This window comes from Falco cherrug, chromosome 5 (genome assembly GCF_023634085.1).
Source record: "Falco cherrug isolate bFalChe1 chromosome 5, bFalChe1.pri, whole genome shotgun sequence".
NCBI lineage: Eukaryota > Metazoa > Chordata > Aves > Falconiformes > Falconidae > Falco > Falco cherrug.
Window position 1 is genome coordinate 78,320,762 of NC_073701.1, and position 25,847 is coordinate 78,346,608.

Below are 25,847 nucleotides of genomic sequence, written 5' to 3' on the forward strand. Positions count from 1 at the left end.
CAGTTACACAACCATAAGGAAAGTCACTTTATCTCTGAAATTCATCACTTCAAGCGCTGATCTCCTAGTTTACAGTTTTTAGTTACTCTAGTATTTATCAAGAATGAGAGGGGAAAAAAATTCAGAAGCCTTATGCTGCTGTCAGAAGAGCAGAACAAAGCTAGATATCTGGTTCTGAGTGGCAATATTGGTATGCCTCAAATCTTTTGTAACATCCATGCGTAAAGATATCTAATGGGAAGGTCTAGCTTGCTGAGATACATATGAAAGAAGGAATGATAGGTTGTACCTTAAGAGACAGTCAAACCAGCAGCTGAGAAGAATCCATACCAAAAAGTTGTGATTTTTGCCATTAAGGATAAAAAGGAAGACTGCTTAATTTGATGGGAAAAAAAAAAGAAAACAATACTGAAAAAGAGAACAAAGAGGGGACTGATTTATTGAAGGGAGGAGCTGTTAAACAGCAGATAACAGCCACTTATCTTGCAAGACTGAGACACTTTGATGTCCAGCTTCACAACAGGTGCAGTTGTAATGCTAGAACTCATTCTGGGATGGAAGTACTGTGGACAGTACATTACTTTTCATATAGATGAAAGTAAAAAAAAGCAAGACTGTTCATATTAGTTATTTCTGTGAAACTCCCCAATTTTAATCTGGCAAAGAGGTGAGCAACACGAGCAGCTGGAAATGAGTTCAAAGTAGTTGAGTGACTACCTTGAGATGCAGTAAACTTTGCACTTCTGGTTCTTATGATATTGCCTGCCATCGCCTGTAAGAGCTGGCTGAGTGCTTCTTACTTCTCTCTACATCTCCCAGAGTCCTTTTTACTACCTGTGGAACTTTTTATTCCTGAGCTAGCTTTGCTCCTTACCAGGCAAGGTACAGTCTACTATGGCTTGCCAGTAAAAGTAAACTCAGAAAGAGCTCTCACATGAGCAACCTGTTTTTAATACTACGGGAGAGGATTATTTATGGGAAGAACAAAATTATTGTGTTTACACTTCCCAGAGTACAACAAAATGTCACAGGCTTAGCCATACCTATAGACAACCTCACAACTCTTACTTGTAGTGTTACATGACCAGAATGGAGCAACAGTGCTTGCAACAAGTGTGTGCGCATAGGTTCCCCCATATCCCTTGTACCAAGACTTCACCAAGATTCAGACTTCACTAACTGACCAATGTAGACATGGTGGAAAAGCATTTCAGGAGCAAAGTATGCATTGTGTAATACACAATTCATTTTCATCTGATTAACTCTGTAGTTTCTTCTATAAAGCACATAGGAAGAAACTGAATTTTGATTTCTCTGGGCAGTAACTTAGAACAGCTGTCCCTTGTAGCTTTAAGGTCTGTACAGCTACTAAAACCCTTACTATCAGTTGTTGCTTACTCAGGTAAATATTATGAATCTTGCCTTTGCCATGTGCGTCTTTACTGATTTTTTTTTTAAGTCTTAGGGATGAAGAGAAAAAATCATCATTAACTATATTAAAAAATACTTTTAAAATTATTTTAAAATAATAAAACCTTCTCTACTAACTACTTTGTATACACACTAGTCAGAACAAAAGGTAAGGCTACAGACTACTGGTAACAAGAAGAAACTCGTGTGAAATTAGCTCCACAATGGCCATTATTATAAAGTATGAAGACAGAGCACATACAAAGAGATAACTAATGCTTTATCATAACAAGGCTCCCACTGGAAGACAAAGACAAGTAGTGTACGATCATCAAACCTATTGATTTAAACAAAGTACCACCAATAAACTGCTATTTATAGTAATGTTAAAATTATGTGTTAACAATTGCCAGCATTATTGGGATGTTATAAGGTATTAGTATCTCATCAGCCCTTTGTGCAAAAGTGCCTGGCAGTTTTTATTAAAAACAGGTGTTTGTTTGAGGCTGACTTAGCAAAATGAGCACTAAAAAGAGGAGCCTGGGGGAAGTCAGCTTATGAGAAGCCCCTGCCTTCATTTTGGAAACATCTGGTTTGTTTTGTCATAAGAGGACAACAAGGGACAAAATGTTTTCATTTTGCATGTAACTATTCACCTACATTGGCATTTGGGATCTTTATGCCTTTTACAAGTTTACAAACATGAGAAACCACAAAGATACCAGCTCATACGGATAGACATCTGCTAATAATATTATTAACATGCTCGTTCCTTTCCTAACTAAAACCATATCCAACTTAAGCACTGATCATAGAAGACATGCTACAATAATGAGAAAAATCTCTTCACAGAATGGAAAAAATATTGCAGACAGTTGTAATAATTGGTCTATAAAGTATACGACACAAGTCATAAGCGTAACATTCGATGATAATATGCTTAGACATTCATTATTCCATTATACTTGCAAAATATTGAATTCTTTCCATCGTGTATGGAATAGCCACAAACATGACCCATGTTATTTAGGAAAAATAGGAGGGTGGGACTGTAACTGAAATAAAGTTACTCTTGAATGCCAAAAATAAAATTCTTACTTGAGTGAAGGTCAAAAACAAAATTAAAACTGTTGTTAGGAAAATACCTCAAGGATACTACAACTTCTGCAGAGCCAGTCATCAGAAAGCTAGCACATTTAAAATTAAGGGTTATAATTCAAAATTGCTTTTGAAGTGTATAATTGGAATCAAGAGTTTCTCTGCAATTATTTATGAAGAGAAAGTTTTAAGTACTCCGATATTTACATTTCGCACTTAGTACTTACATAAGCAATTGACTTTTCAACAGTGCTGAACAGCCATTAGATTCTAACTTAATTAACATCTCCCTTATTTCACCTCAAGGTTTAATATAAATTGCATTGCACACCAATGACATACGAAAGTGAAATTGCTCTAACACTTAAATGAAGATGACTCAGTTGTCATTCTCAACCAGTTTTTTTTATGGCATCCATCAAAATATACTACAACGTAAGTATTTCTCAAAACATGTACGTATTCACATGAAAATACCCTTTCTTAACTATTAAAAATACATCAGATTGATCTAATATGGGGGAAAAAACGTCCAGGTAGAGTCTTACCAAAGCTGGGGAGGGGGGGGGGGAGCTTGGAAAACAAGTAAGACTTACTCTTCTGTTATAGCTTCATGATTTGTCAAGCCAAAGTTTGGCAAAGGATCTTCAATCTTGGGAGCTGGAGTGGTGTTCGAAGCAAGAAGTGCTCTTTTTTCATCTTTTTCAAGTGCTTTTCTTTTCCCACCGTTCTGAAAATATTCTCGGCATACACTGAAAAAGACAAAAAGAAAAATTCCCCAGAAAAACAGAATGCTATTTGTGGTCATTACTATAGATAAGACACAAGACAGAGGTTTAAGAGATAGAAGTGCTGTCAGCTTTTAGACATGTCCGGGTTTTACTGCAACTTTGGTAGATCAGCTTTAGGAAAGATGCAATACACCCAAAGAGACATGGGAAGTCACATGGTGTTTTATTCCCAAAAATTAGGCTGTAAGTCACAGTTGAGTAAACAGATTAAAAATAGTTTTATCTGGACAGATCTTTAAAGCAAAGCTGCCGAAGTCTTGTCAGAACATCACCAGAGGGTACACTTCAGCTGTCACCTGAGCACCACTGTTCTTCACCAAGGTGAAAAGAATTATTAACTAGCTCCCCATAAATGCAAGGGCTTTTGAAACGCTCGTGTCTTAAAAGGCACATAATGTGGGGGAAAAGGAACATAATCTAGGCCTATGGGCTAAGTTACATATACCAGTTTTTAATTTTAATTGACTCTGCCTGGGGTGTTTTTAAGTAACTGATATCTGCAGTAGCTGTATTATTGTGGAAGACGTACTTTAGCTTCCCATTTTTTCCCCCATACGTAATTATTTCGCTAATAGGAACCAGAACAAAACAATCTGATCATACTTCAACAGAAACGTTAACTAGTTTAAAGCAATGAATGTTATAAAAAAAGTTTAATTGCACCTGCATACTTCAACCAGTAGTTCAGCACTAGGGTATGAGAAGCAAACATTATGTTAGAAAATAACTGAATTCTGTCTACAAAATAGAACTAGAATTGGAAACAATTCATTGCTCAAATTAAAAAGCCTGACTCACCCTGTACAAAACAGTATTTTTAATTAGATGTGCCAGCCAAGTATTTGCATGGAACGTTTCACAGAAATAGTACTTGTTTGAATGTTTTCGTAACAACCCATTTTTATGATGTTTTCTTGAAATTCACTCAATTTTCCTCTACCAAAGCTGCAGAGGTTTGAAGGAAACATTCCAGAAAACATAAATTCAAGCGTAGTTTAATAACACCTTATACAAAGCAGGGTCAAGATAACATAGTATTTCACATTACATATTCAGGAAAGGACATGTTGGTATAACACTGCATTTAAATCACAAATAGAGACAAGGATTTGGAATACACAGGCCTTACCTAAGTGTTGGTGCTATTATATGCACCAAATATATCCAGCCACTCCACCATATAAGATGTGAAGGAAAAGAGTCGTTACATTTGAGTTTCTTGAGTATGTAAAGGGAAACATACACAATCAAACAGAAATTGCTTTACTCCAAGATGGTAGAAAATGATCACCTTGAATCAGTAAACATATAATTACAGTAGCACATTATGTCCAGGTTTCTAATTCTTGCCATAAGGGGGGTAAAAAAAAAAAGTTAGCCTGGACACATTCCTGTGCTGACATGCTTATAGGACCTCAAGATCAAAACTGACCTGTCTAAAACTCAAAGCACAAGCAAGTTTTACTTGCTTAAGTAGGCCCTAGGCATTATTGCACTAAATATAAAAAGTCTAAAACGCTGACAGTAACCTTAGAGCAGAAAACACAGCTATGTAAGAAATAAACTCAGTAAACATTGTATTTACAATCAACAAGTTTATTGTTGCAATTCATCAGCAACCAAAGCTATTTTCAGACCAAAGAGAAGTGAGGTGTAATAAAGAAATAAAATCCACATCTTAACAGTATGGGGCAACATCGCATGTAGAAGCATGAACAGCAGTCGAGGCTGCAATACTCTCAGATATATAGACTGTGAAACCATACCAACTCCATTCATTAGAGACTGTATGTATGGAAAACCAACAATTCTAAAATTAAGAAAGTTAAAGCAGAAGTAGCTAGTCATTTAGCTTAGCAGGGACGAGATTTAACACATCAGGAAGCCAAAGAAAAACCTAGAAAACACACTTGAATTATTGCTGGTATGCTAATAGAAGTCTATTTTCACTGTATTGTGTTATTTGTTCATAAGCATATGACCAATGTAAAACTATTTAGTTCTGTGTCATTTAGTCAAAGAAATGAAACAAAACAAACCCCTTTTTCCTCACAATTTATCAGTCGCCTTGCTACTTTGTTAGCATCTTGCAGTCTTTACATTTTTATTTTAAGTCTTTTTTTCCTCATTACATGTCTTAAAAAAATCCAGAATCAGATGCTGACATTTAAGTTGCAACATATTAAAAAGTTCACAACCTCAGGAGAATGTATTGCTTTTTCCCCTTGACTACAAATGTTACCAACCTTTTAACTCCCTAGAAGCGAGTGTTGCCCCGCTTGACACTTGATGAGCTGTTGCACTGGAGAACTACCTACTCCGAGTGTAGTGTAAGCTCCTCTCATCACGGAGAAGCCATTTCTTCCTCACTGGTACTGGTGCAAATAAGTGTTTTTTCCATCCTTCTACCCCTTTCTATCATGTCATCTGAGCTCTCATAATTCTATATTCTTAACTGATCTTCCTTGTCAGCACATAAGACTTTATCAGTCAGCCATGAGAGGAAGCATCTTCTTTTCTACTCCTGGGTAGACAAGAGGGGCCAGAGCCACACAGACTGCAAGCTGGGTGAAATTCTTCACATTCAGATCCCAGTCTGTATACCCATGCAGTACCACAAGGAATAAAAAGAAAAAAAAAACAAAAACAAAAAAGCCCCCAACCAAATCCACCCATCCAAACAAAAAACCACCAATCAAAAAACCCCAGGCAACACTACACTTCATAACCACTGAGGGTTATCGCCATTTTACACCTTTCTGAAATCACAGTGATTCTGGCAGGACTACTGCATGTTGCCCTTTTGGCTCCTGAGGCCTCAGAGGAGCTGTGCACGTACTCCGCTCATTGAAGCAGACCTCACACCTAGTGTGGAGTAACAGGGAGCATGTGAGCAGTCACTGCACAACAGGTAACCAGAGGTAATGCACTCTGTAGCTTACTTCATGGTAACTTGTTGATGTAGCCATATGTTTAACTTCACGGCCATTACAAGCTCTCATTGATCACAGTGTGGTTTTGAGTATGCTGTTATGTAAGACTCTACATTTAACAACTGTCCAAATTAATGAACAGAGCATCTCAATTACCTACAAAGAAAAAAAATTAAGGGATCTGTTTTATAATTTCGAGAGCTGACATGGCTCCATTTTTAACTGACATTCAAGCGTTCAGTCTTTGATGATACAATATTAGCTCTACAATTAATATACTTGTTTGTGAAGAATTACGCAATGTAAATGCTAACTGAACTAACACTTACTACAGTTTACTCAAACTGCAAAATAAACACTTCAGGTCTAAATTGTTCAAGTTTGCTGGCAGAGGAATGGGTGAAGTATAAGTTCATGTCTTCGCTTTAAAAACAGAATAAATAGTAACAAAATCATTGAGGTATTTCCTCAGTGCAACTTATTTCCTATTCTTCCTTAAATGTTAAACAACCTTTTTAAGTTCAAGTTGACCCCATTCTCCACCATTTGGGCTGGACACATATAGGGAGTTTCAGTAAAAGCCAATATGAATACATATTAATTTATTAATACTCTCCAGAAATTAAAGAGAAGCTTTGTTTTCAAATACAGTGACCAAAACCAAGGGATTCAATAGGTTATATAATAATAAAAAGAAAAAACTATTGAGGGGAGCATTGCCAAAGAAACACAATATGAAATGTAAAACCCATGAAAGAATCAGTAGTTTGTTCTTGTTGAGTAATAACGAACAACTACGTGAAAGCTGGCATGGTCAGCTTTTATCATAGCAAAAAGCAGTTTCTGATGGCTGTCATCAGTTCTTGAGGGTTTCAAGCAGCCAATTTTACAAGCTAAGAACTGACACAGACCATTTTTTTCCCCTTCTGCTTTATAACAAGGAAAAGGTGATCTTAACATACGTTCCTTATAATGTTCACTAACCAAAACCTAATATTGAAGATGAAGTTTGGGAGAGTACAGAGAAATAACATACTTCCCTTTAGAGCTGAAAGTCTGGACTTCTTGTCATGGTTTGTCTGCAAAACATTTCTCCCTTTCTCCCACACACTGAGGAATATGTTTATTAATGTTGACTGACAGAGCTGCTGGCCTGAAAAAGAGCGTAAACTCTTCTATAGGTTTAACCTACCCACCCCCTAACCTCTAAAGAAAAATCAAAGAAGGGAGAATTCTCAATTGCCCTTACACACATTAATCATACCTAGAAGAGCAGAAAAGTTTCCTCTGGACTGGGAAAAATTTTGTGATTCTCATGCGCACCCAGCTTTGGGTTATGGAAATCCTGTATTCAGCATAGGTGATGGCACTAGGTTTCTCAATTTAAAGCATTATAATTTTTTATCATCACATTTTGTTATACTTCAAGTTGAGAAACTTGTATACAATACATTTTTCATTTTATTTTTCATATTTGGTCTCAGTTCTAGGGTTTTGACACATTTTCCTTTTTGAACATCCATTCAGTCTTCCAAACCCAAACAGGATCAACTTTCCGGTTCTAGCAGAGACCTTTTATTCTCAAAGATCCTTGAAGAGATTACTTAGCCTTCTCGACTTTTAACTAGACAGTTCCAGTTTCTAAAAAAAAAAAAAAAAATCTCCAAGGCTTTTGCAGAAAAAAAAGATTTTTGATCATTTCTTTGTCTTTCTTGGGGTTGAGCTGTTATTTGTTATTTTTTAAATGCAGTGGCCAAGGTGATGTTTTGGCTAAGAGCAATATTAGAAGTCAGAGGACTACTTTGCGCATCTTGTGGACAATCTCATTAACACACTCCAGTATAATATTTGCCTTTATTGGAAAAGCATCCCATGACTGTTTCATTTTCAGCTTGTGGCCTGCTACAGAATCCAAATGGTTTTCTAAAAGACTGACACAACCAATTACTCCCTGGTCTGTATTTGTATAGTTGACAACACTGTTAATTTTAATCCTGCTCTCAGAATAACAGTTCTTTGCTGTTTGGTCTCATTTGCAAATTTAATAAACAGACATTATTCTAGCAGATTGCTAATGAAAATATTGATTAGTAATGGATGCAGGGACAAACACTGACAGAGTCCTCAGTAAATCACATTTTTAAGACAAGCTTCTAACATCTATTCTCTGCAAGTTTTTCCAAAGAGTTCTGTACTCACCTGATATTAGCTTCATCAAGACTACATTTCTTCAGTTTGCTCATGAAACAGTCAAAAAACTTTTGAAAAAAGGCAGGTCTAGATAGTGTTTTGTCATGATAGTTAGAAGTACAGACCTTTTTTTTTTATTATAAAAAAAATAGCCAGGTCAACACAAGTCTTAACACTGCAAAAGCAACAGAAAGAAGCAAACCTGCTGGTCTAGCTTATTTTGTTCTAACTAGAACCAGAACAGGCTGGCATTCATTGTCCATACAAAAGGTTCACCAGCCTACCTATGCCAGCAAAAATTAAGAGTTAGGACAATTATTCAGGGTAAACCAACTTTAAACCAAAATAGGATAAGACAAGGTTTTGTGTTGTAATACGAATGAAAGAAACCCAGAAACATTAATTTCCAAATACCATTTGTTACTCTGTATTCAGTTTTCTAAAGATATAAAAAGAAAGCAAGGGTAAAGACAGTTGAGTGTTATCCAGGCTTTTTACACAACCACTCAGGGGATCATTGACCTGCATCTGGAAGGGGGTAACATTTTAATCCCTCTTCCCCCTGCCCCTCTCCCCAGTTAACAGTTGTATAATGTCACCCTGAAACAACAAATAAAACTGGCCCTATACAGTGCAGCGTATGGTCATCAGCACAGTCTATGATGCACTGCCTTCCATCTTACAGAGTTTCTAAGGTCTGGATATGTGCTTGTTTAATTCAACAACTAACAAAAGTAAAATAAAAAGTTTTATGACACCTGGTTTAAGAATTAATGTCAGAACAAGCATTTTTTCAGTGTCTTCAATTAAATAGCTAGGCTGAATTTTGAAAGGAGAACCCTACTGTATTCTCTGATTTACTTTATCAGGTGCTGGTTTGTAAGAGAATACAAAGAAAATGAAAGGAAAAAAAAGTGTTTTTTTTAACTAGCGGAAACAACACTTCTCAGATTCAGACCTCTGAAAAGTTCTTTCTTCAGTTTAAAACAAAAAAAGCTTAGACTATCCTTTCTTCAGCAGGCATACACCAGTGGTTCCAAAGTATTTTCAGCATTCCACCCCCAAATTAAATTTCATCTAATACACATCAACTACCTTCCTGCTGTCATGGTGACAGCACTGAGCAAAAACTTTCACTGAAGTCTCATGCAAGTTCTCTTCCGTGCAATTACACACCCAAACACAAGGAGGAGTAAAATCCGTGGGACCTGCCATCTGTATGGCATAATTCTTGGCCCTTTGAGAAGGAACAAAAAAACCCCTGTGCAACACAATGTCAATCTGATGTGTTCTGGCATCTAGCCATCCAGGCTTTGGTTTAATCAGAGACAAACAGAAGTGAAGAGTACCCCTCTTTTTCTACAAATGTAAAACTCCTGACCCCTTGACTTTGCAAATTGAGAAGGTATGTGTGCTTTAACTGAAGTTTTATACTGATTCTTTTCTTAATATGAGTTCATGCTGCAAGGTCCAAACTGGACACTTGCTTAAGTGTTTACTTTGTAAATCTTGTAGGAACTAGAAACAGAAACCAAGTGCGACAGAGCCAAAAACCTTCAATACAGAGGCCATGAACTGTTCCTCCCCTGTCCACAGGGAACGTTTCCCAGCCCTACAGGGTAACAGACAAGCTTGCCACAAGCTCAGGATACTGTTTAATTGAAACTAAAGTAAATGCACACAGCTCTATTGAAAAACTTTTCACATATTAGTTGACAATCAAATTGTAAGAAAATATCAAGCAATATTCCATGGGAATCTGCCCTGGGTCCTGTATAATTAGTTTTTGCACAGATAACCTGAACATTGGAACAGTCAGTACTCCTCTTAACTGATCTGCAAACAATGCCAAGCTGAGGCAGGGGGGGGAAAAGATGCTGCAAGTCACAGTATTAGTATTCAGTATGATTCAAGAGAGTGTAATTTAGTGAAGAGAAATACAAATATCAGCATTTCCACAGAAGTAATGAATAGCACAAATACAAGAAAACAACTAGCAACTAAGCAAGCCTGTAAAAAAGAAACAGGCAGTTGGGATCACAAGTGAACATAATCAATGCCAAAACCAAACATAAAAGCCAAAAAACCCACAGAAAACCCACCAAACAAGGTCAACAGCATAAACAAGAGTTTACTACAACCTCAATAATATTTATTTATCCCTGACAAGGCCATTAGAACACTATCCATTTCGGGGCATAGTTCTTTACAACAGATTAACCTCTCTTGCAACTGGAATAAGGATACACAAAACTTGTCCAGAAAAAGATATGCAAAAAAACCCCATAGTTAAGTTTAAGTTAAAGGGTAAAATATTGATATGTAAAGGAATGGTTTTCAAATATTTAGAAGTCTATGGTAGGGAAAAAGGAAACTAGCTTGTTATTACTTGCTGCATTTCCAGAAGCCACAGAACAGGTTGAGTTGCCACCAAGATGTATTCTAGATGAATTGTTTCACAGTCATTCCTCCTACTTTTTTTTTTTTTGTTTTATGGGCTCAAAGGACCCATATAATGAATTTAAATTTAACGATACCATATCTGCTGTTCTTTAATGCCTTTTGCTCTGCACTTTGCAACACTCACTTGCAGAACCTACAGACTGGCACAGAAGATTATTTTCACTTGTATAAAGTCATTCCCAAAGACAGAACCATTGATAAATTCTCTTCCCAGTTAGATTTCAACAATATTTTGTTTTATTCTGCCATACAAATTCCATGGTATGCCTTGGATGCTGACTGCATGCAGGAATCCTAAGTGACCAACATTTCTCCTTTTAGGAATTTGTTTTCCAAGTATTGAAATATTTTAGCTGAACTCACTTAATGACTTTACAAATAGGAAAACCCAACAAAAATTAGATGTTTATGACATATAGGAATTTAAAAGTTTAAAATCCACTTAAAACGAGTTTCACAGAGGTTAAAGTCTGCTGCAAGAGATTGAGACTCGAAAATTAAGCACCAGAGATTGGCATTTAGGAATCAAACACTATTGGACACACAAACCAAACCAAAGCCCTGAAAAATTACACTTCATAAGCTATTTCCTTAGTAAGCTGGAACAGTAAGAAGGCGTTTGTTTTAGAAAGTAATAAATCATTAACATCTTATAAACAAATATAACAACATGTTAAAAACCAGCAAAAAAGCAAAAAAAAAATGTTTAAGCCTGTATTAAATTATTGCAAGTAGAAGTGTATAATTGTGTCTTTCAAATACATTAAGACTTACCTGCAACACCATTCAATTCGGCCTTCCCCTTCACAAGTTTTTGCCCAGTGATTATCTGCAAGGTTTTTCATTGCCACAGCATATTCACACAGAGTTTCTTCATCCTCACAGTGCTCACGCCAGATCTTATCAAAGTCTCCCACTAAACAAAACAACACAACAACAAAAACATGTGCACATTAGATACAAAGCAGTTTATTATCTCCATGGCAAAATCCCCATCTTCCAGTTAAAAGATGTTACATAATGCCCCAAGATATTACTTCACCTGCATGCAACAAAAACAAGGTCCCCTTTCTCTAGTTAAACACACACACAAAAAAATAATCCAGGGTTTGAAGGAAGGGACTATCAAGTACTTGAGAAGCTAGTAGTATTCTCAGTATACTGATTTTGTTCAGTTTGCTCTGTGAAATTCAAGTCCCCAGGAAGTTTCACTTTCAGGTTTCTGTGCATAAGCATTAATGTGACAAACATTTTAGAGATGGAAGACTGAAAGATTTTCTAGAACATTCATGCTCATGGCAAATACTGTGGATGATATTACATGTAACAATACCAAAAAAAGTTTAACCCAGAATACAGATTTCTATGGATACATTGGAAAAGGAATTGAAGCCTTCATTGATGTCTGCCTAATCTAGCCAGTCCCAATGAATTTGCTTCTAGGGGACAGTATGGAACAATCAAACTATGGTCAGGAAATCACAGGTAAACTCGCCTGCTGATCCCTAGGGACAAATTTATTTCCATGCGCATCACCTTGCTGAAAAGAAGTCTTGCAGATTAAGTTTGTCACTTCGAAGTCATTAAACGTGATTTCCCTCTCTTTTGCTGCTAAGTATCCACTTCTGCTAGTTTGCTTTACATAATGTACTGCTAAACAAAAACAAGGTAAATGCTAGTCTGGCTAGCCACAAGTCTTACTGTGGTTTCTATAGCACGCAACCCCCTGGTATACCTTACTTAAAGGATATTTCTGCCTTAAAGAAAAACTCTAGTACAATCTTCACTAATTCCTTCTGTTTCTTAGTCACAAACGTGAGTACGCATCTTTTATATATATAAATCTGTAGAATAAAAATTATCTACTGATTTTGCACCTACAAGCTGACACAGCTAAAAACAAGTTTTCAAGAGCAGAGTTACACTTCAAGGTTTCACATGGTTCCAGACCAGGTTTTGTAGCAACTTCATATTAAAAATATTTTAAAAGTATCAAGCATAAGCTAACTATTAATGTCTGCTAAAGCCTGCAAGTAGCTTACCATATGACCTGTCCTTCTCATACCAGTAAGAGATTTCTGTTCCTAACCCACTTATGGCAATTTCTTCGATGTGCTTTGTTTTAACTAGCAGTAAATAACAGATTTCTTCCAGTAGCAATCTCTTTTTTGCCCTCATGCAAAGTAGTAACAAGGTCTTACCTCACCTGTCCTCCACTTAAGAGCAAGACTGGGTATGACAGACAAGTATAGACAGCTGCATACTTAGAAAATTTAAACCAACCATCCAGGTTACTCCCTGTTCAAGTTTGGGTTAGGGAAGTCACTGCAATTTTCTCTTCTAAAATAATCATCTAGCACACTTGTACAATCATCAAAATGAGTCATGTTTAAAATTAGGTGTTTATACTCCCTTGTGTGAGATGGAAGGTGAGATGGAAGGGAGTGGCCATGATTTAGTTTTAACAAAATAGGAAGGCTAAGCAAGAAATCACATTCTACTTGCTACTCAACTAGCACATATAAGAAAGTTCTTAGGCTGGACAAAAGAACATAGCAATATTTGAGAGATAGCCCTCATTATTTCCCAAATGATCCAAGTTCAAGGAGATATGCTTAAAAGAAAAGGTGGTCATGGTCACCAACTGACCACCCAAGACACAGGCAGGCCCTCACAGGGGTTACTACCAAAACCTGTGGGTCACTTTTCAAGAGCTTTCAGGAAAGCTTTGTGTAAAAACAATCATGCAGGACAGAACATACTCTACTGGCAAAAAAAGAGCAAGAAATGGTATAGACAGTGGCCTACCAGCAAAGGGGGCAAAACAAGCATAACTCCTATGAATCTTTATTTCTTGTGTCAGTGCAGTGCAGAACTTATACAGCACCAAGCCAGAAAGCACTAGCCAAGTTCAAAGTGTATTTCCAATGGCCAGTTATGGTGCAATTTAGATAAAGTTTCATTTTCTGACACAATACTCTGAATGTTAATGCATGTTCCAGACAACTGCAAAATACCTGAATGACATGTAGCTGCTAAAGTTTTGTTTCAAGAATACACTACTAATTAGAAAAAAGTAAACAAGTGAACACTTCCTGAGGGAAAACATCACAAATACAACATCCCACATTTAATATTGTTCTTTTAGTCCACTACTTTATTTGGTCTATTCTTAAGCAATGATACTATTTCCAAACACCACTTCTTAAAAATTAAGAAATAGATGGGTAAGAAGAACTATGCAAAGACCAGACATTCTTATCTTAACTAGCCTCCACTAGTAACTTACTACTTTTTTATAGCAAAGTAATGATGCCTCCTAACACCAAATACTGCTTATAGCAACTCTTACTATTTCCTTCCGAACAAGGTAGTTTGCACCTCTCTCTGAAAGTCAGGTGAGGGTCAAAAGAGTCCACAGATAAGGGATCTTGAATTTAGATATACAGCAACAGACCTAGAGGTGACTACTAGCACTCTGAGACATGAACTTTGGGTTACTACAGAGCTGCCTATGACAGCAACAGCTTCTTGGCACTCAGCTAGTAGGAAAATAAAACTGAATGATAAGGACTATTAGGAGAGATAGTCAGAACAAAAGTGAAAAATTCATCACAAAGTAATTCTGTCACACTTCCTATATCAAGTCTGGGTGAACTTCCAGTTTGTTTTCATCTACCAATACAGAACGTCTAGAGATACAGAAAATGGCAACATGGGGCAGATACAGTACAGCTTCTGTATGAGGAACACCTAAATAGAGGTAAGGAAAAGGCAAAAGCAGGAGGGGACAGAACTCCGCAAGATCAGAAGTGACAGAGGGAAGGTAAGTATGGAACAACTTCTGGTTGTTCTGGGAGTAGGAGACATTCAGGAAAAACATAAAAAAAAAAAAAGACAGCTTCAAAGCAAAAAAAAAGTTACTTCTGGACAAAACGTATAATTACACTTAAAGTTCATGTAGTGGAGCAAGCTAAGAGAAGAAAGTCTGGGACAAAGTCCATATTCAATGATGCAGTTTTTAACACAGGAGGTCCTAGACTATGAAATCGCCGAAAGACAGAGTGAAGCAAGTCTAAAGTGATGCTCCAGCAGCATTTCTCATATATTCTTGTTTAAGCATCTGCTGTTGACCCACTGTCAATACTGGGCTTGATATGATGCCTGTTTGCCTGTCCTTTCATTAATGTAAGCTCCAGAACAATTGCAGACAGGGTCATCTTAACACATTGTCACAAATGCACGGGGACTTTCAAAGAAGGGTCTGAGGTCCAGTTTTCCTTGAGCAACTACCATGGTAGTGTGTTGCTTTGGGTTCCCCTCCCCATTCTTCTCCAGGGTGAGCTTTGAGAAGACACAGACAAGTGCATTAGATTTACAGGAACTTTAATTCCATAATCATGCTCCAAAACAGAGTTGAAAATGCAAATAATGAGATTTTTGAGGTAGTGACTACAACAGGTCTTGCAACATCCACTTTCAAACCGATACCCAGAACACAGTAGAGCTAGGTATTAAAAATTTTCAAACAATACAATATAATCTACTGTGTATTAATTTTTCAAGCAATACATTATAACCCATGTGCAAATACTGCATTAACTCTAGTGGAGTTAAACATTTATTTATGAATCATTGCTTGTGTAACCAAAAAAACCCAGTAAAATATGCAGGAAGGTTTCACCACAAAACTAATGCTTACTAAAGATATAAGATAAATAAAATCTTCTGTTAAGCAATCAATAATGCTGTAAATTGAACATAAGTTTGTGGTAGGCTAATCTAAAGGAATAATAAAAAAAAAGGTTTGCATCTTCAATTGCACCTTAAAGTTAATATTTGATTTAGTGCATTAAACTTTTAATCTTGCATACTCATGACCATACTACAATCTGATGTGTAAGGCTACTTGACACTCTTACTATGCACTTGGAGATCACCTTTTACGCGATTTAAAACCTGTTTTGAGCACTGACTGACTTCAGAAATCTTCATACACTTCAGATCTCCATCAACAAACCAGTTATGCCAACATCCAGCTAAAAAGTGTGATTGGCAAGATTGGCTCACAACAGAAGTTTCACATACCTCTCAAATCACTACAGTGCCATTATTTTAAAATTTTTTCATGTTTGTTTTCCTCTCTATCCAGAATTGCCTAGCAAATAAATTACCTATTCTTAACCTTGATGATTAACTATTTCATTAAAAACAAAAAAAGCCCAAAGCCCACCTCCTTCCAGCAATTCTGTCAGTGAATAAATGACTGACCAACTTGCAGGTTTTTGTAACACAGCCTTTTCCAATGCAGTAACAAAAATCCAATACTATTTACCTAAAACAGAATAGTCCCTCTAAACAGTTTCCACTCACATTAATATTGCCCACATAATGGCTAAATCATACCCCAAACTCAACCACAGAGTAATCAGCAGTTGCTGAATCCCGTCAGAGAGAGAACAGGTCAGGCACGTTGAAGTTATTTTTAAATGATCCTAATTACAAGATAGTTTTAATTGTGGGTAACAGCAATAGAGACTTAACGTTAGTTGTAAGTTTCAACAACTGAAAACATTTTTAATAAAGAAAAAGAATCATACAAGCTCTGTAAGAACTCTCCTTATTCTACATTTATTTACAAGACTGTATCAAAGGTCCCCAGCACAGCATGAGCAGACCAGGTTTGCCATTCTTGGCAGGACAATTTCTCACCAGAACTCTTCTCTATAGGCAGCCTATTTTTAAGAACAAAACCCCAGCTTTCTTTCATCCTATTTTTGTTTGTCTTTTTTATTTCTAAGACATTTCTTTACAGAGTGTTAAATGTAATAGTCATTTAAGGTATATTTATGAAATAAATAGAAAAAAATCAGTCTTCTGCTTCTGATGGAACGAGTCATATCAACTAGTATTTTAAACAAAACACAATCCTCTATATAAAAGAAACAGAGCTCAGTTTTGCTAAAGGCAATATTTTTCATTTTTGAATGGGATAAAACCCCAAACAACTGATCTGAATAATTCCCTTTTATTAAGCAATAAAATAGTTAAGTCAGAGATTTAAAAGTACTATCTGCACCCACAAGACGAGCTTTGTAAGTACTATTTTCCTTAATTCCATCAGTGCTCTTCAGAAAAATAGTGCAGTCATCTCTGACAATCTCAAAAACAAATACTAAATACTTCATCACTGAACAAGATTTTGCATCCCAAAATTTAACTGAAATTGTGCGTTTAAACTTCAGGCAGATGCAATGTGGACTTAGATCTTAATCAACAACTCCCCCCAAAAGAAAGTTTTTTTAACATTCAAGGAAAACTGGAATTAGAACAGCCATTATTTCCTTTTGGAAAACTACAATTTTCTGAATTCAAAGTGGCTGTAATTGGGGCAGGGGGAAGACCAAACAAAGGTTTTGAAGTCTTGGCTACCGACATGCTGATAAAAATTTTAAATGTAAAACCCCACAATTTAACCCACTCCCTTTTCAATATGTCTATTTAACTCCTATGTACACCTTTAATGACTCTGGTAGAGAAGAAAATCAGCTCAAATACGTTGACCAACAATGAAAGCTAGGAACAGAAGTTACATATTCATGTTTGTACAATAGTTACTAATAAAGCTCTTTGAATTGCTCATTGGAAAAAGCAAACCTATCCCCACAATTAACAATCTGGATAACTTCAGATGACAGGCTGCTGGCCATAGCAACACCTAGCAAGATCTTTGAGCTTTCTTTTTTGTTGTTGATGGCAACAAACTGGGGAATGCAAAAAATCCATCTCATTTTCAGTCCCTTAAGACCACCTCTCACTGCTGGCAAGAGTAAACTAGCCTCTACAACATGCCAAAGTGTAAATGGGAAAAGCAACCCTACATAGTCCACTGCTCTAAAGCTGAAATCAAATTCCTATGAATATCCCAACAAAATTTCCTTATCTTGTCAGACTTGTCAGTTGAAATTTAGCTTTACTACTAAATGCCTGAATGCTGTGGCTATGATTAGTAAAATTAATTACATGAGAAATATCAGCTAATACTATGCTAGTCACAATTTTCAGTGTATACAAGATAAACTAGAAACTAACTGAACATCTGTCTTACTAAAACAGCATATCCAGTATTTCTTGTAAAAGACATTAGGTATTTTCGGCTTCACTGTTTTCCAGTTTCACATGTCTAAATACAGAACATGAACTTCAACTCAAAGTTAAAGCAACTGGAGCTAGTATTTTCCTTCTCTTGTCTGACCAGTGTTTGCTTTACATTTCTTAGGATTTACCTGAAATATTTCACAATAAAGTATTTTAAAAAATAAATAAATCATAGAATCTCCTTTTCTCTATCTATCTCAATATCAATGTTCCTCCCTTCTACTCACACAGAAAGGATTCATTTGACCAAGCATGGATCTCTACATCTGACCTGTCAAGTAAACTTCCTATCTATCTGTTTACACTAAACAGACTCCCAGGGCCCAATTCATCTGCCATTTAAAGCATCTACTGGGGGTCATCTTAGATCACCCTGAAGAATAATCTGTGTCTGTGATCTGGTGTAAATCTCTGATGGCTGTCACACAAACAGTGGGGAGCCCATTGGTGATAGTTTAAGCAATTACTGCCCTCAGGTGTTGGATTATTCTATAGGAACCTACCAGCCCTCTCTCTTCTTCCCCAAACCTGACTTTGTGGGATGGACTATGTGCTACACCTTAACACCACCAACACACAGATGAACACATTAACAAAACCTACTGATTTTGGTAGATTTGTGCAAACACAGGAGCAAAAAAAAAAAATCAGAAGCAACAGAGGCACAGGTAAAGATTTCATAATACTGACCCTGCAATTGGAACATCATCTTCCCTGCCAAGGCAATAAAGGAGCAGGGAAGAAGTTTACATATAGCTGTTTGTTCAGTGGCTGCAAGTCTGTATCGTAGCTTTTTTCAAAAATTTTCAAATTTTTCAAAAAAAGAGTTTTCAAAATTTGTGGACTAACTAATGATACCAGTGATTAAATCCCCCAAACTATAAAAACATTATGGGACTCCTAATGAAAGTTTCACTGCAAAACTGTGGTGTGCAAACTGGAAGGGCAATTGTATCAATGCTCATGTCATAAGATAGCATCAATTTTAATTAAATGGATTTTAGTTTGTATTGCTTGAAAATGTAACAGTATTATAAAATGTCCCCCTCTTCCAAGAAATTAATGCGAGTGGGGAAAAGACAAATGGAGATCTTGAAAACTTAGGTTTATTTAACAAAAAAAAAAAGTGTAACAACTGTTAACTTACTGTGTAGAGTTCAGTGACAAAGTTTTCCTGTCCTGTGAAAAATGCCACTATTTCAAACTGTTTCCGGTTTCACATCAGGAAGAACTTAAGCTCTCTCAAGGTTTTTCATGAAAAACATGAGAGAGGAAGAGACCATAAAGCAACTGACTTCAGAGCCACACTTCTCACTCAAATGTCTAAACCAATTACCTACTCAGGCTACTTATTATTGTCAGGCAGGTTCCTGTAAATTCTTCCTGATTTTCTGGATTTGAAAAACCTCTTAGTAAGTTACTACCCATTTTCTTTAAAGTTTCAACAAATCTTTAAGGAATCAAACTACCACCTAGGAAGGTTTCTATCAGTTTCTGTGATACAGTAACAAATATCAGGACAAGGATCAGTTCTGTCTCATTCTAAGCCTGAACAGCCTTAACAGGTGTATGGAAGGAAAAATGAAATGTTTTAGTCAAACACAGAAAATTATTGCATAAAATACCTTTACAGATACCTCAGCAACTGAAACAATTTATTAATGATTAGCTAAATTAGTTGACACATTCACTCAGTGTGGACAAGGACCAATCACCTCAATTTAAAAAATACACTTTTTTTTTCTCCACTAAAAAACACAAACTCATTTTTTAAACAATTAAACCATTTTACAATATATGACATAATACTACTGTCAGATCCACAGTGGTGAAAAAAAAGAATATCTTACAATTGCAAATTACCATATCTGCCATGGCATTTACAATTACATGCTTCCCTTCTTTATTTACTAATTAAGAACAGAAAGGATGTAAGGGGAAGGGAAGGAAGTCACAAAGGATGAAAAGAAAAAGGAGTGAAAAAGAGAGAAAAAAATAAATATTCCCACTAGAAGTCATACTAGATTAGTAATATCCTGAAAATAGGTAGAGGTAAGTACTAGTTACATGGTAAAAAACCTAAAAATTGTTGAAGAAAAAGAAATGCGCTTCAATGCAAACTTAAAAGAATTTAAGCTGAACCATTTCAAACACAGCAAATGCTGTCATAAATATACTGGCATGCTCTGGGACTATCATATGACATGAACCACAGTACAGAAGTACATACAAAATCAATCTACCATACTTACAAGTACAAGTGGTTCAACAAATGCAGAAATCAAAAAAACCCAAGATTCAGATTTGATGACATGATGCTAACTAAACTTTACTCTGGTAATTCCTTAGTAACTACAAAAAATTTGCTGTGATGCATCCTTAGTTAAGATTTATTGCTCTTGCAGTTTGACAAGTATGCAACTTCTTCAGAAATGTGTTAGCTTGCAGTTTTGAAGCATATTGTCACTTTCCCACTGGTTCCTCTTCAAATACAGTGGCTCGCCTTTTACAATTGCCCGTTAAAACACAAGCCTTGCTAACATCAGCAAGGCAAATGAATTATCAAACCAGCTTATTACAATCAAGCCTGTATAACTTCTATCAACAAACATCTCATGAAAAAGGATGCATCTATTTCCCTTCAACACTTAAACAGAAGACAGTAACTTAGGATCATAGTACAATACTAGGGACTTTCTTAGACTTACCCACCCTGTGCAACATAATCATCCGCCTTTGAGAAGGATATTCAACATGCTTTTTCCTCCTACCGATAAAATTCATATGTAATTTATTTTACTGTTTACAGACAACGCACTGAAGTCCATGCAATGGCAATTCTCTATGCTTATTTAGACAAAATGGAAACTGGCTTCTAGCTTCATGGAACTCCACTAAACATGAAAAGAGGCAGACAAACCAAACAAAAACACAAAACTAAAGAAAACCCCAAAGAAGGACAACAGAAGACTCTAGAATACAGATAGGTCTGTTTCTGCTTCATATGGAGGTTGACTGCGGAGTCAAGAGGTTTTCCAACTGTAATAAGCTGTAAGTATATAACCAAGGATGCATTTTTTTCCTCTGCTCTTTCATACCCAAGTTAAAATTCAAATTATACTGAGAAATTACAGAAGATTTATTGGCTTTTTATTTCTCTTCAGCAAACTTATCAACTTTAATTTTGTCAGTGCAATGTATTTGCCAGTCAGAGTTGCTGAGTATTAGAAAACAAAAAAATCCAAAAGATCCTTCAGAGGTCAAGCACGTCTTAGTATTACAATTTCAGAATGACATTAAAGGCATTTAGGAAGGAGATTCTCAAGTCTGCTTTTAGAAGCATAGAGAAACACAGGGAGAAAAGACTCCAAAGATAAAATTCTGAAGTTGAAAGAAGCTAAGGTATGAAGTACTATGACTACTAATAGCTAGTAAAGACCACCTATTATTGGCTGAGTAGGTAATGGGTGGAGCTCTCCTTGCTGCATAGATGTGATGAACTGTTTGGTTTTTAACTCTATCCATGAAAATACAAACAGTGTTGCTAATTTAGAGAAACTAGAAAAGTCACCTTAAAGTTTTCATTAACACAAGATTTACAGAAAATACGATGTAAATTAAGAGTACTATTGGCTCTTTTGCTTAACCAGTTACACACAACTTACCTTTGCATACTAATCTGCTCTTTGCCGAGAAGCAGGCTTATATAGACTTCCATGTAATTTAGGCTCTCATCTAAAAAACATTCAATTGTTACAGAGATTGCTCACTTTTGTTTTTGTAAAGTTAATGGTGCCAGTGCTTATCTGTCTTAATCTGCAGGCACTCTGAAATACCAGATAAATAAGAACTGCTAAAAGCTGGATTCCTTTGCCAGAATTTGCATGTTTAAACGTACTATGTTCCTTTGCTTAGATGTTGGGAGAGCAAGGGAGATCCTCCCTTCAGTTTTGGCTCATCAAGGCCAAAATAAACAGCAACTTTTGATCAGGGTCCAGATAGGTAGATATCTGTGCCCAAATCCCATGGACAGGCTCCTGTGGAGACTTCTGAAGTTCAGAAGGCAGTATGACCTCGTTTCTTTAACGGAAGTGTCATACACAGACATAGAGGAGCAGCAAGAACTCCTGCCTACAACAGGAAGAGTTCCCATTTTTATGTGTGTCCTTCTGGAGGTATGCACCAAAAAGCTGTGGACTCCCTGAAAGAATGAATGGATGAATATTTTGTAACCTGTGTTAAAACAAAGACTGAAGAGATTGTTATGGTCAACCCAAGGAGGCCAGAAATTTCAGTAAACAAATCTCAACTCTGACACTCATCTGAAAGCATTTCTGGGAAGGTTTTACACATTGCAATACCACCCATAAGAACCTTGCATAAGGGCGTTAATACTGATGACCTAGTAGATTTTTCAAGGACTCACAGGATTTTATAACAGCTTTTCCTCAACTCTCAGCTCTTTCGCTTAGCGCTCCAGCCTGAGCTACATCTCCACCGTAGAAAGACAGAAGGGATAAACAACTCACAAAGACCCGTGCCTCTCCAGATCGTCATTCAATCTCTCTCGGCATTCATGACCTACAGTCCTCACTCCTGCATATCCTAGGTCTGGAAAACACTGCTGTAGGACTTGGAAGCTGCCTGTGGTGAAAGGCCTAGCTATCTGCTACTGAACGTCACACGGAGCAGTAACATAGGGCTAGACGGACCCATGCCCAGGCACAGGTGTAGCACACCTTTAGCCAAGGGCACGTTTCCATCTCGGTGCATTATCCGTGCGCGCCAACCCTCTTCTCTTAACATCCCACGAGAAAAACTCCTAGAGATGCGCCATAAGCCCTCCCGAGCCAGGAAGGGGTCTCCGCCGTCAAGAGCTCAAGGAAAGCGGCACAGCCTCGGCAGACCGGCCCAGGGCTCCTCGGCGGGGCTGCGGGCAACCCCCGGCAGCGGCACCCCGGGCGCCCGGGGAGGAGCAGGAAGCGAGCCCGGCGCTGCTCCCAGCCGCTGCTCCCAGCCACCCCCCATGACACACCCCCCTCGGCAGCGGTCCGCGGCCCAGCCGGCCCGCGCCGCTCCGGCGGCGGCTGGGGGCACCGGGCCGGGCCGCCCCGCCCCGGGGGGGGGGGGGGGGGACGACGCACCGACCGGCGCGGAGCCCCCCGCGGGAGCGGCTTCCCCTCCTCCTCGGCGGCGGCGCTGCAGCTCCCCGCCGGCCGCCCCCCGCTGCCAGCCCGCCTCCCGCCGTGAGGGGAGAGGGGCGGCGCGGAGCGGACGGCCCCCTCCTCCGCGGTTACCTTCCCGGTACTTCTTGCGCAGCCGCCGGTGGACGCTCTTCACCACCCCCGACAGCTTCTCCTGCTCCAGCTTCCGCTCCTGCTCCGGGGCCGGGGCGGCGGGCGGCGGCGGGGCGGCGGCGGCGGCCCCCGCGGGCCGTGGCTGTGGAACGGCCTCCATGGTGGTACCGCTGCTCCGCCGCACGCAGCCCGGCTGAGGGGTAGGCGTGAGCGCCGGGCGCTGTGGCAGGGCGGGCATGCGCGCCGCCCGCGCGCCGCCCCGCTCGGCATGCCGGGAGGTGGAGTCTGCAGCCCCCCCCGCCCCGCTCGGCATGCCGGGAGGTGGAGTCTGCAGCCCCCCCCGCCCCGCTCGGCATGCCGGGAGGTGGAGTCTGCAGCCCCCCCCGCCCCGCTCGGCATGCCGGGAGGTGGAGTCTGCAGCCCCCCGCCCCCTCAGGGCCGCGCCGGCGGGGCCATGGCAGGGCCCGGCAGCTGGTGGCCCCTCTGCGCCGTGAGGGCTCCCCAGAGATGTGGGTTTGCTTCGCTCCAGCAAAAGTTTCCACATCCCACAGCTGGAGCAGGTCACCCCGCGGTGCTTAATAAAGCAGGGGGGGAAATCAGGTGAAGAACAGACGGAGGGGCCTGGGGCAGTGCAACTTCGCAGCGGGGGCTCCTCTGCCTCCCTGCATTACCCTGGTTCACCAGCCACCCCAGAGACCCCTCTAAAAGATCTGAGGGTGAATCGCTCTGAAGTAGGGTGGTAAAACCCATTCCCCACCTACAAAAGACCTTGCAGAAACAAACTGAATTCAAAATAAGGTAAAGTGAACCTTGGCAGGTCGGTGTCGGTGGTGTGGAGATGGGTGTTTGAAGAGCATGGTTTTGTACAGGCTTTTTTTCTGTCATCATGGAGCTGCTGGGCCCATTTCTTAGCAGAGTACCATTGCTGACCTTATCTGCTTGGAAATAACACCGAGCAATGCCTGCAGCCAGCAGAACTGCCCTTCACAGGTGAAGACACAGTGCTCTCTGCCCAGCTTCAGCCTTCCACCAAAACCAAAGTACTTCAGTTCTCTCATTCAGTCGTTGTTGGAAACAGGATAAAACAAAACCACTCCTCACAAGATCAGGGCAGGGAAATCTGCCACGAAGTGGCTTGCTTGTTTGACTGGGCCAGAAGTAGCTAATTGTCTTCTCTGAAGATGTTCGAAAACATTAAGGAGGTAATTGCAGCTACAATTAAATCGGTGACAAATCTGACTCGGGTAGGGTCAAGATTTCATCCTAATAAGAAGTCAGTGACACAGGCAACTTTATGCAGTAGGGTGTATAACAGCTCCTTATCAGCACTGTGTCAGTCCTGCCAAAAAGGTTTTACAGCTGATCAGAGAGCACGCATGATGTTGTTCTGCTTTTCTGATAAATTATTTTTGAAGGTGCAATTATCACGACCAAACAGCAATGTCCAAACAAAAACTTTTCATCATTACTGGCTGCAAAGACATCCCTTCTTCACTTCACGCTGAGCTGTGCAGGCAAATACTGCATCGCACCCATTGCCCTGGAAGCGGATCACACATTATGCCTAAAGGTCCAGCTTTTTCAGTAGTGTTATTTTTCAGTAAGTGCTTAAAAACCTCCGGTGTAGTTTGGATCTTCCATGATATATTTACATGCCATTATGTATTTTATTGTGAGAATATTTCAATTTGAGGTTTTTTTCTCAAAATGCAGGAGAATAACGGAAGCAGAATTTAAATTTTTTCTACTGACATCAGCACTAAGAAAGGGAAAAGAAGTATAGTGATTGAGTTATTCTTTTAGCTGTACTTTTAATTTTGAAACTGAAGAAAATGATCATGCATTAATAAAAAATATGTTATTTTACTTTGATTTGGAAAACATCTGAAAAATTGGCTTCTCATATCAGTTACTGTATTTCATATTCACCAAACTGATCCAGGAAGTCAAATCTGAAGTAGAAAGAAGGCTTGGGCTGGGGTTAATGATAGCTTTCTGAAATACTTCTATTTCTAGTTTTATTTGCAACTCCACCTAAGAAGAATTAAGATGGTGTAAAAAGAGGTTACATTGATAACTACTAGGAACCTTTTGGTTAAGGGTGTGCCTACACAGTGGTTAATATTCCTTCCACTTCTACATTATGTAGGATTTGGGGAAACACAGAATGAAGAGGAAAGCATAAACCAGTCTTCTGTGTGCAGCATGATACTAGAAGAGCACTGAGGGAGCCTTCTCAGAAGAGTAGGAGTACCAGAGTGACAGAAAAGAGATGGAGGCATTTGGAGGATGCCTAACAGATACTGTGGTGGCATCAATGCCCTCCCCAGTCACAAACCTCTAGACTTGGAAATGTAGGTCAAAATATGAGTGTATCTGTGGTTTGGAAAATTGGAAATCAAGTTGTATAATTGGAAAATCAGGGGGAAATGGCACTTAGGTGAAATATACTCTCCCAGAATAATAATTAAAAGTTACTATTTGAATGATGTTTACATTGTTTTTCA

At 38.6% G+C, this 25,847-nt stretch overlaps 1 protein-coding gene across 1 annotated transcript in view; it reads right to left on the reverse strand.

Moving 5' to 3' along the window:
• Nucleotides 1-23,603, reverse strand: part of BMT2 (base methyltransferase of 25S rRNA 2 homolog) — a 36,120-nt gene extending 12,517 nt beyond the window's left edge. Inside the window, exons 1-3 of the mRNA XM_055711575.1 lie at nucleotides 23,341-23,603; nucleotides 11,660-11,801; nucleotides 3,105-3,260 (exon numbers count right to left, since the gene is read on the reverse strand). Of these exons, the coding sequence (XP_055567550.1) occupies nucleotides 3,105-3,260; nucleotides 11,660-11,801; nucleotides 23,341-23,578 (536 nt within the window). The 5' untranslated portion in view covers nucleotides 23,579-23,603. The remainder of the gene's footprint in view (nucleotides 1-3,104; nucleotides 3,261-11,659; nucleotides 11,802-23,340) is intronic.
• Nucleotides 23,604-25,847: the final 2,244 nt, after the last annotated feature.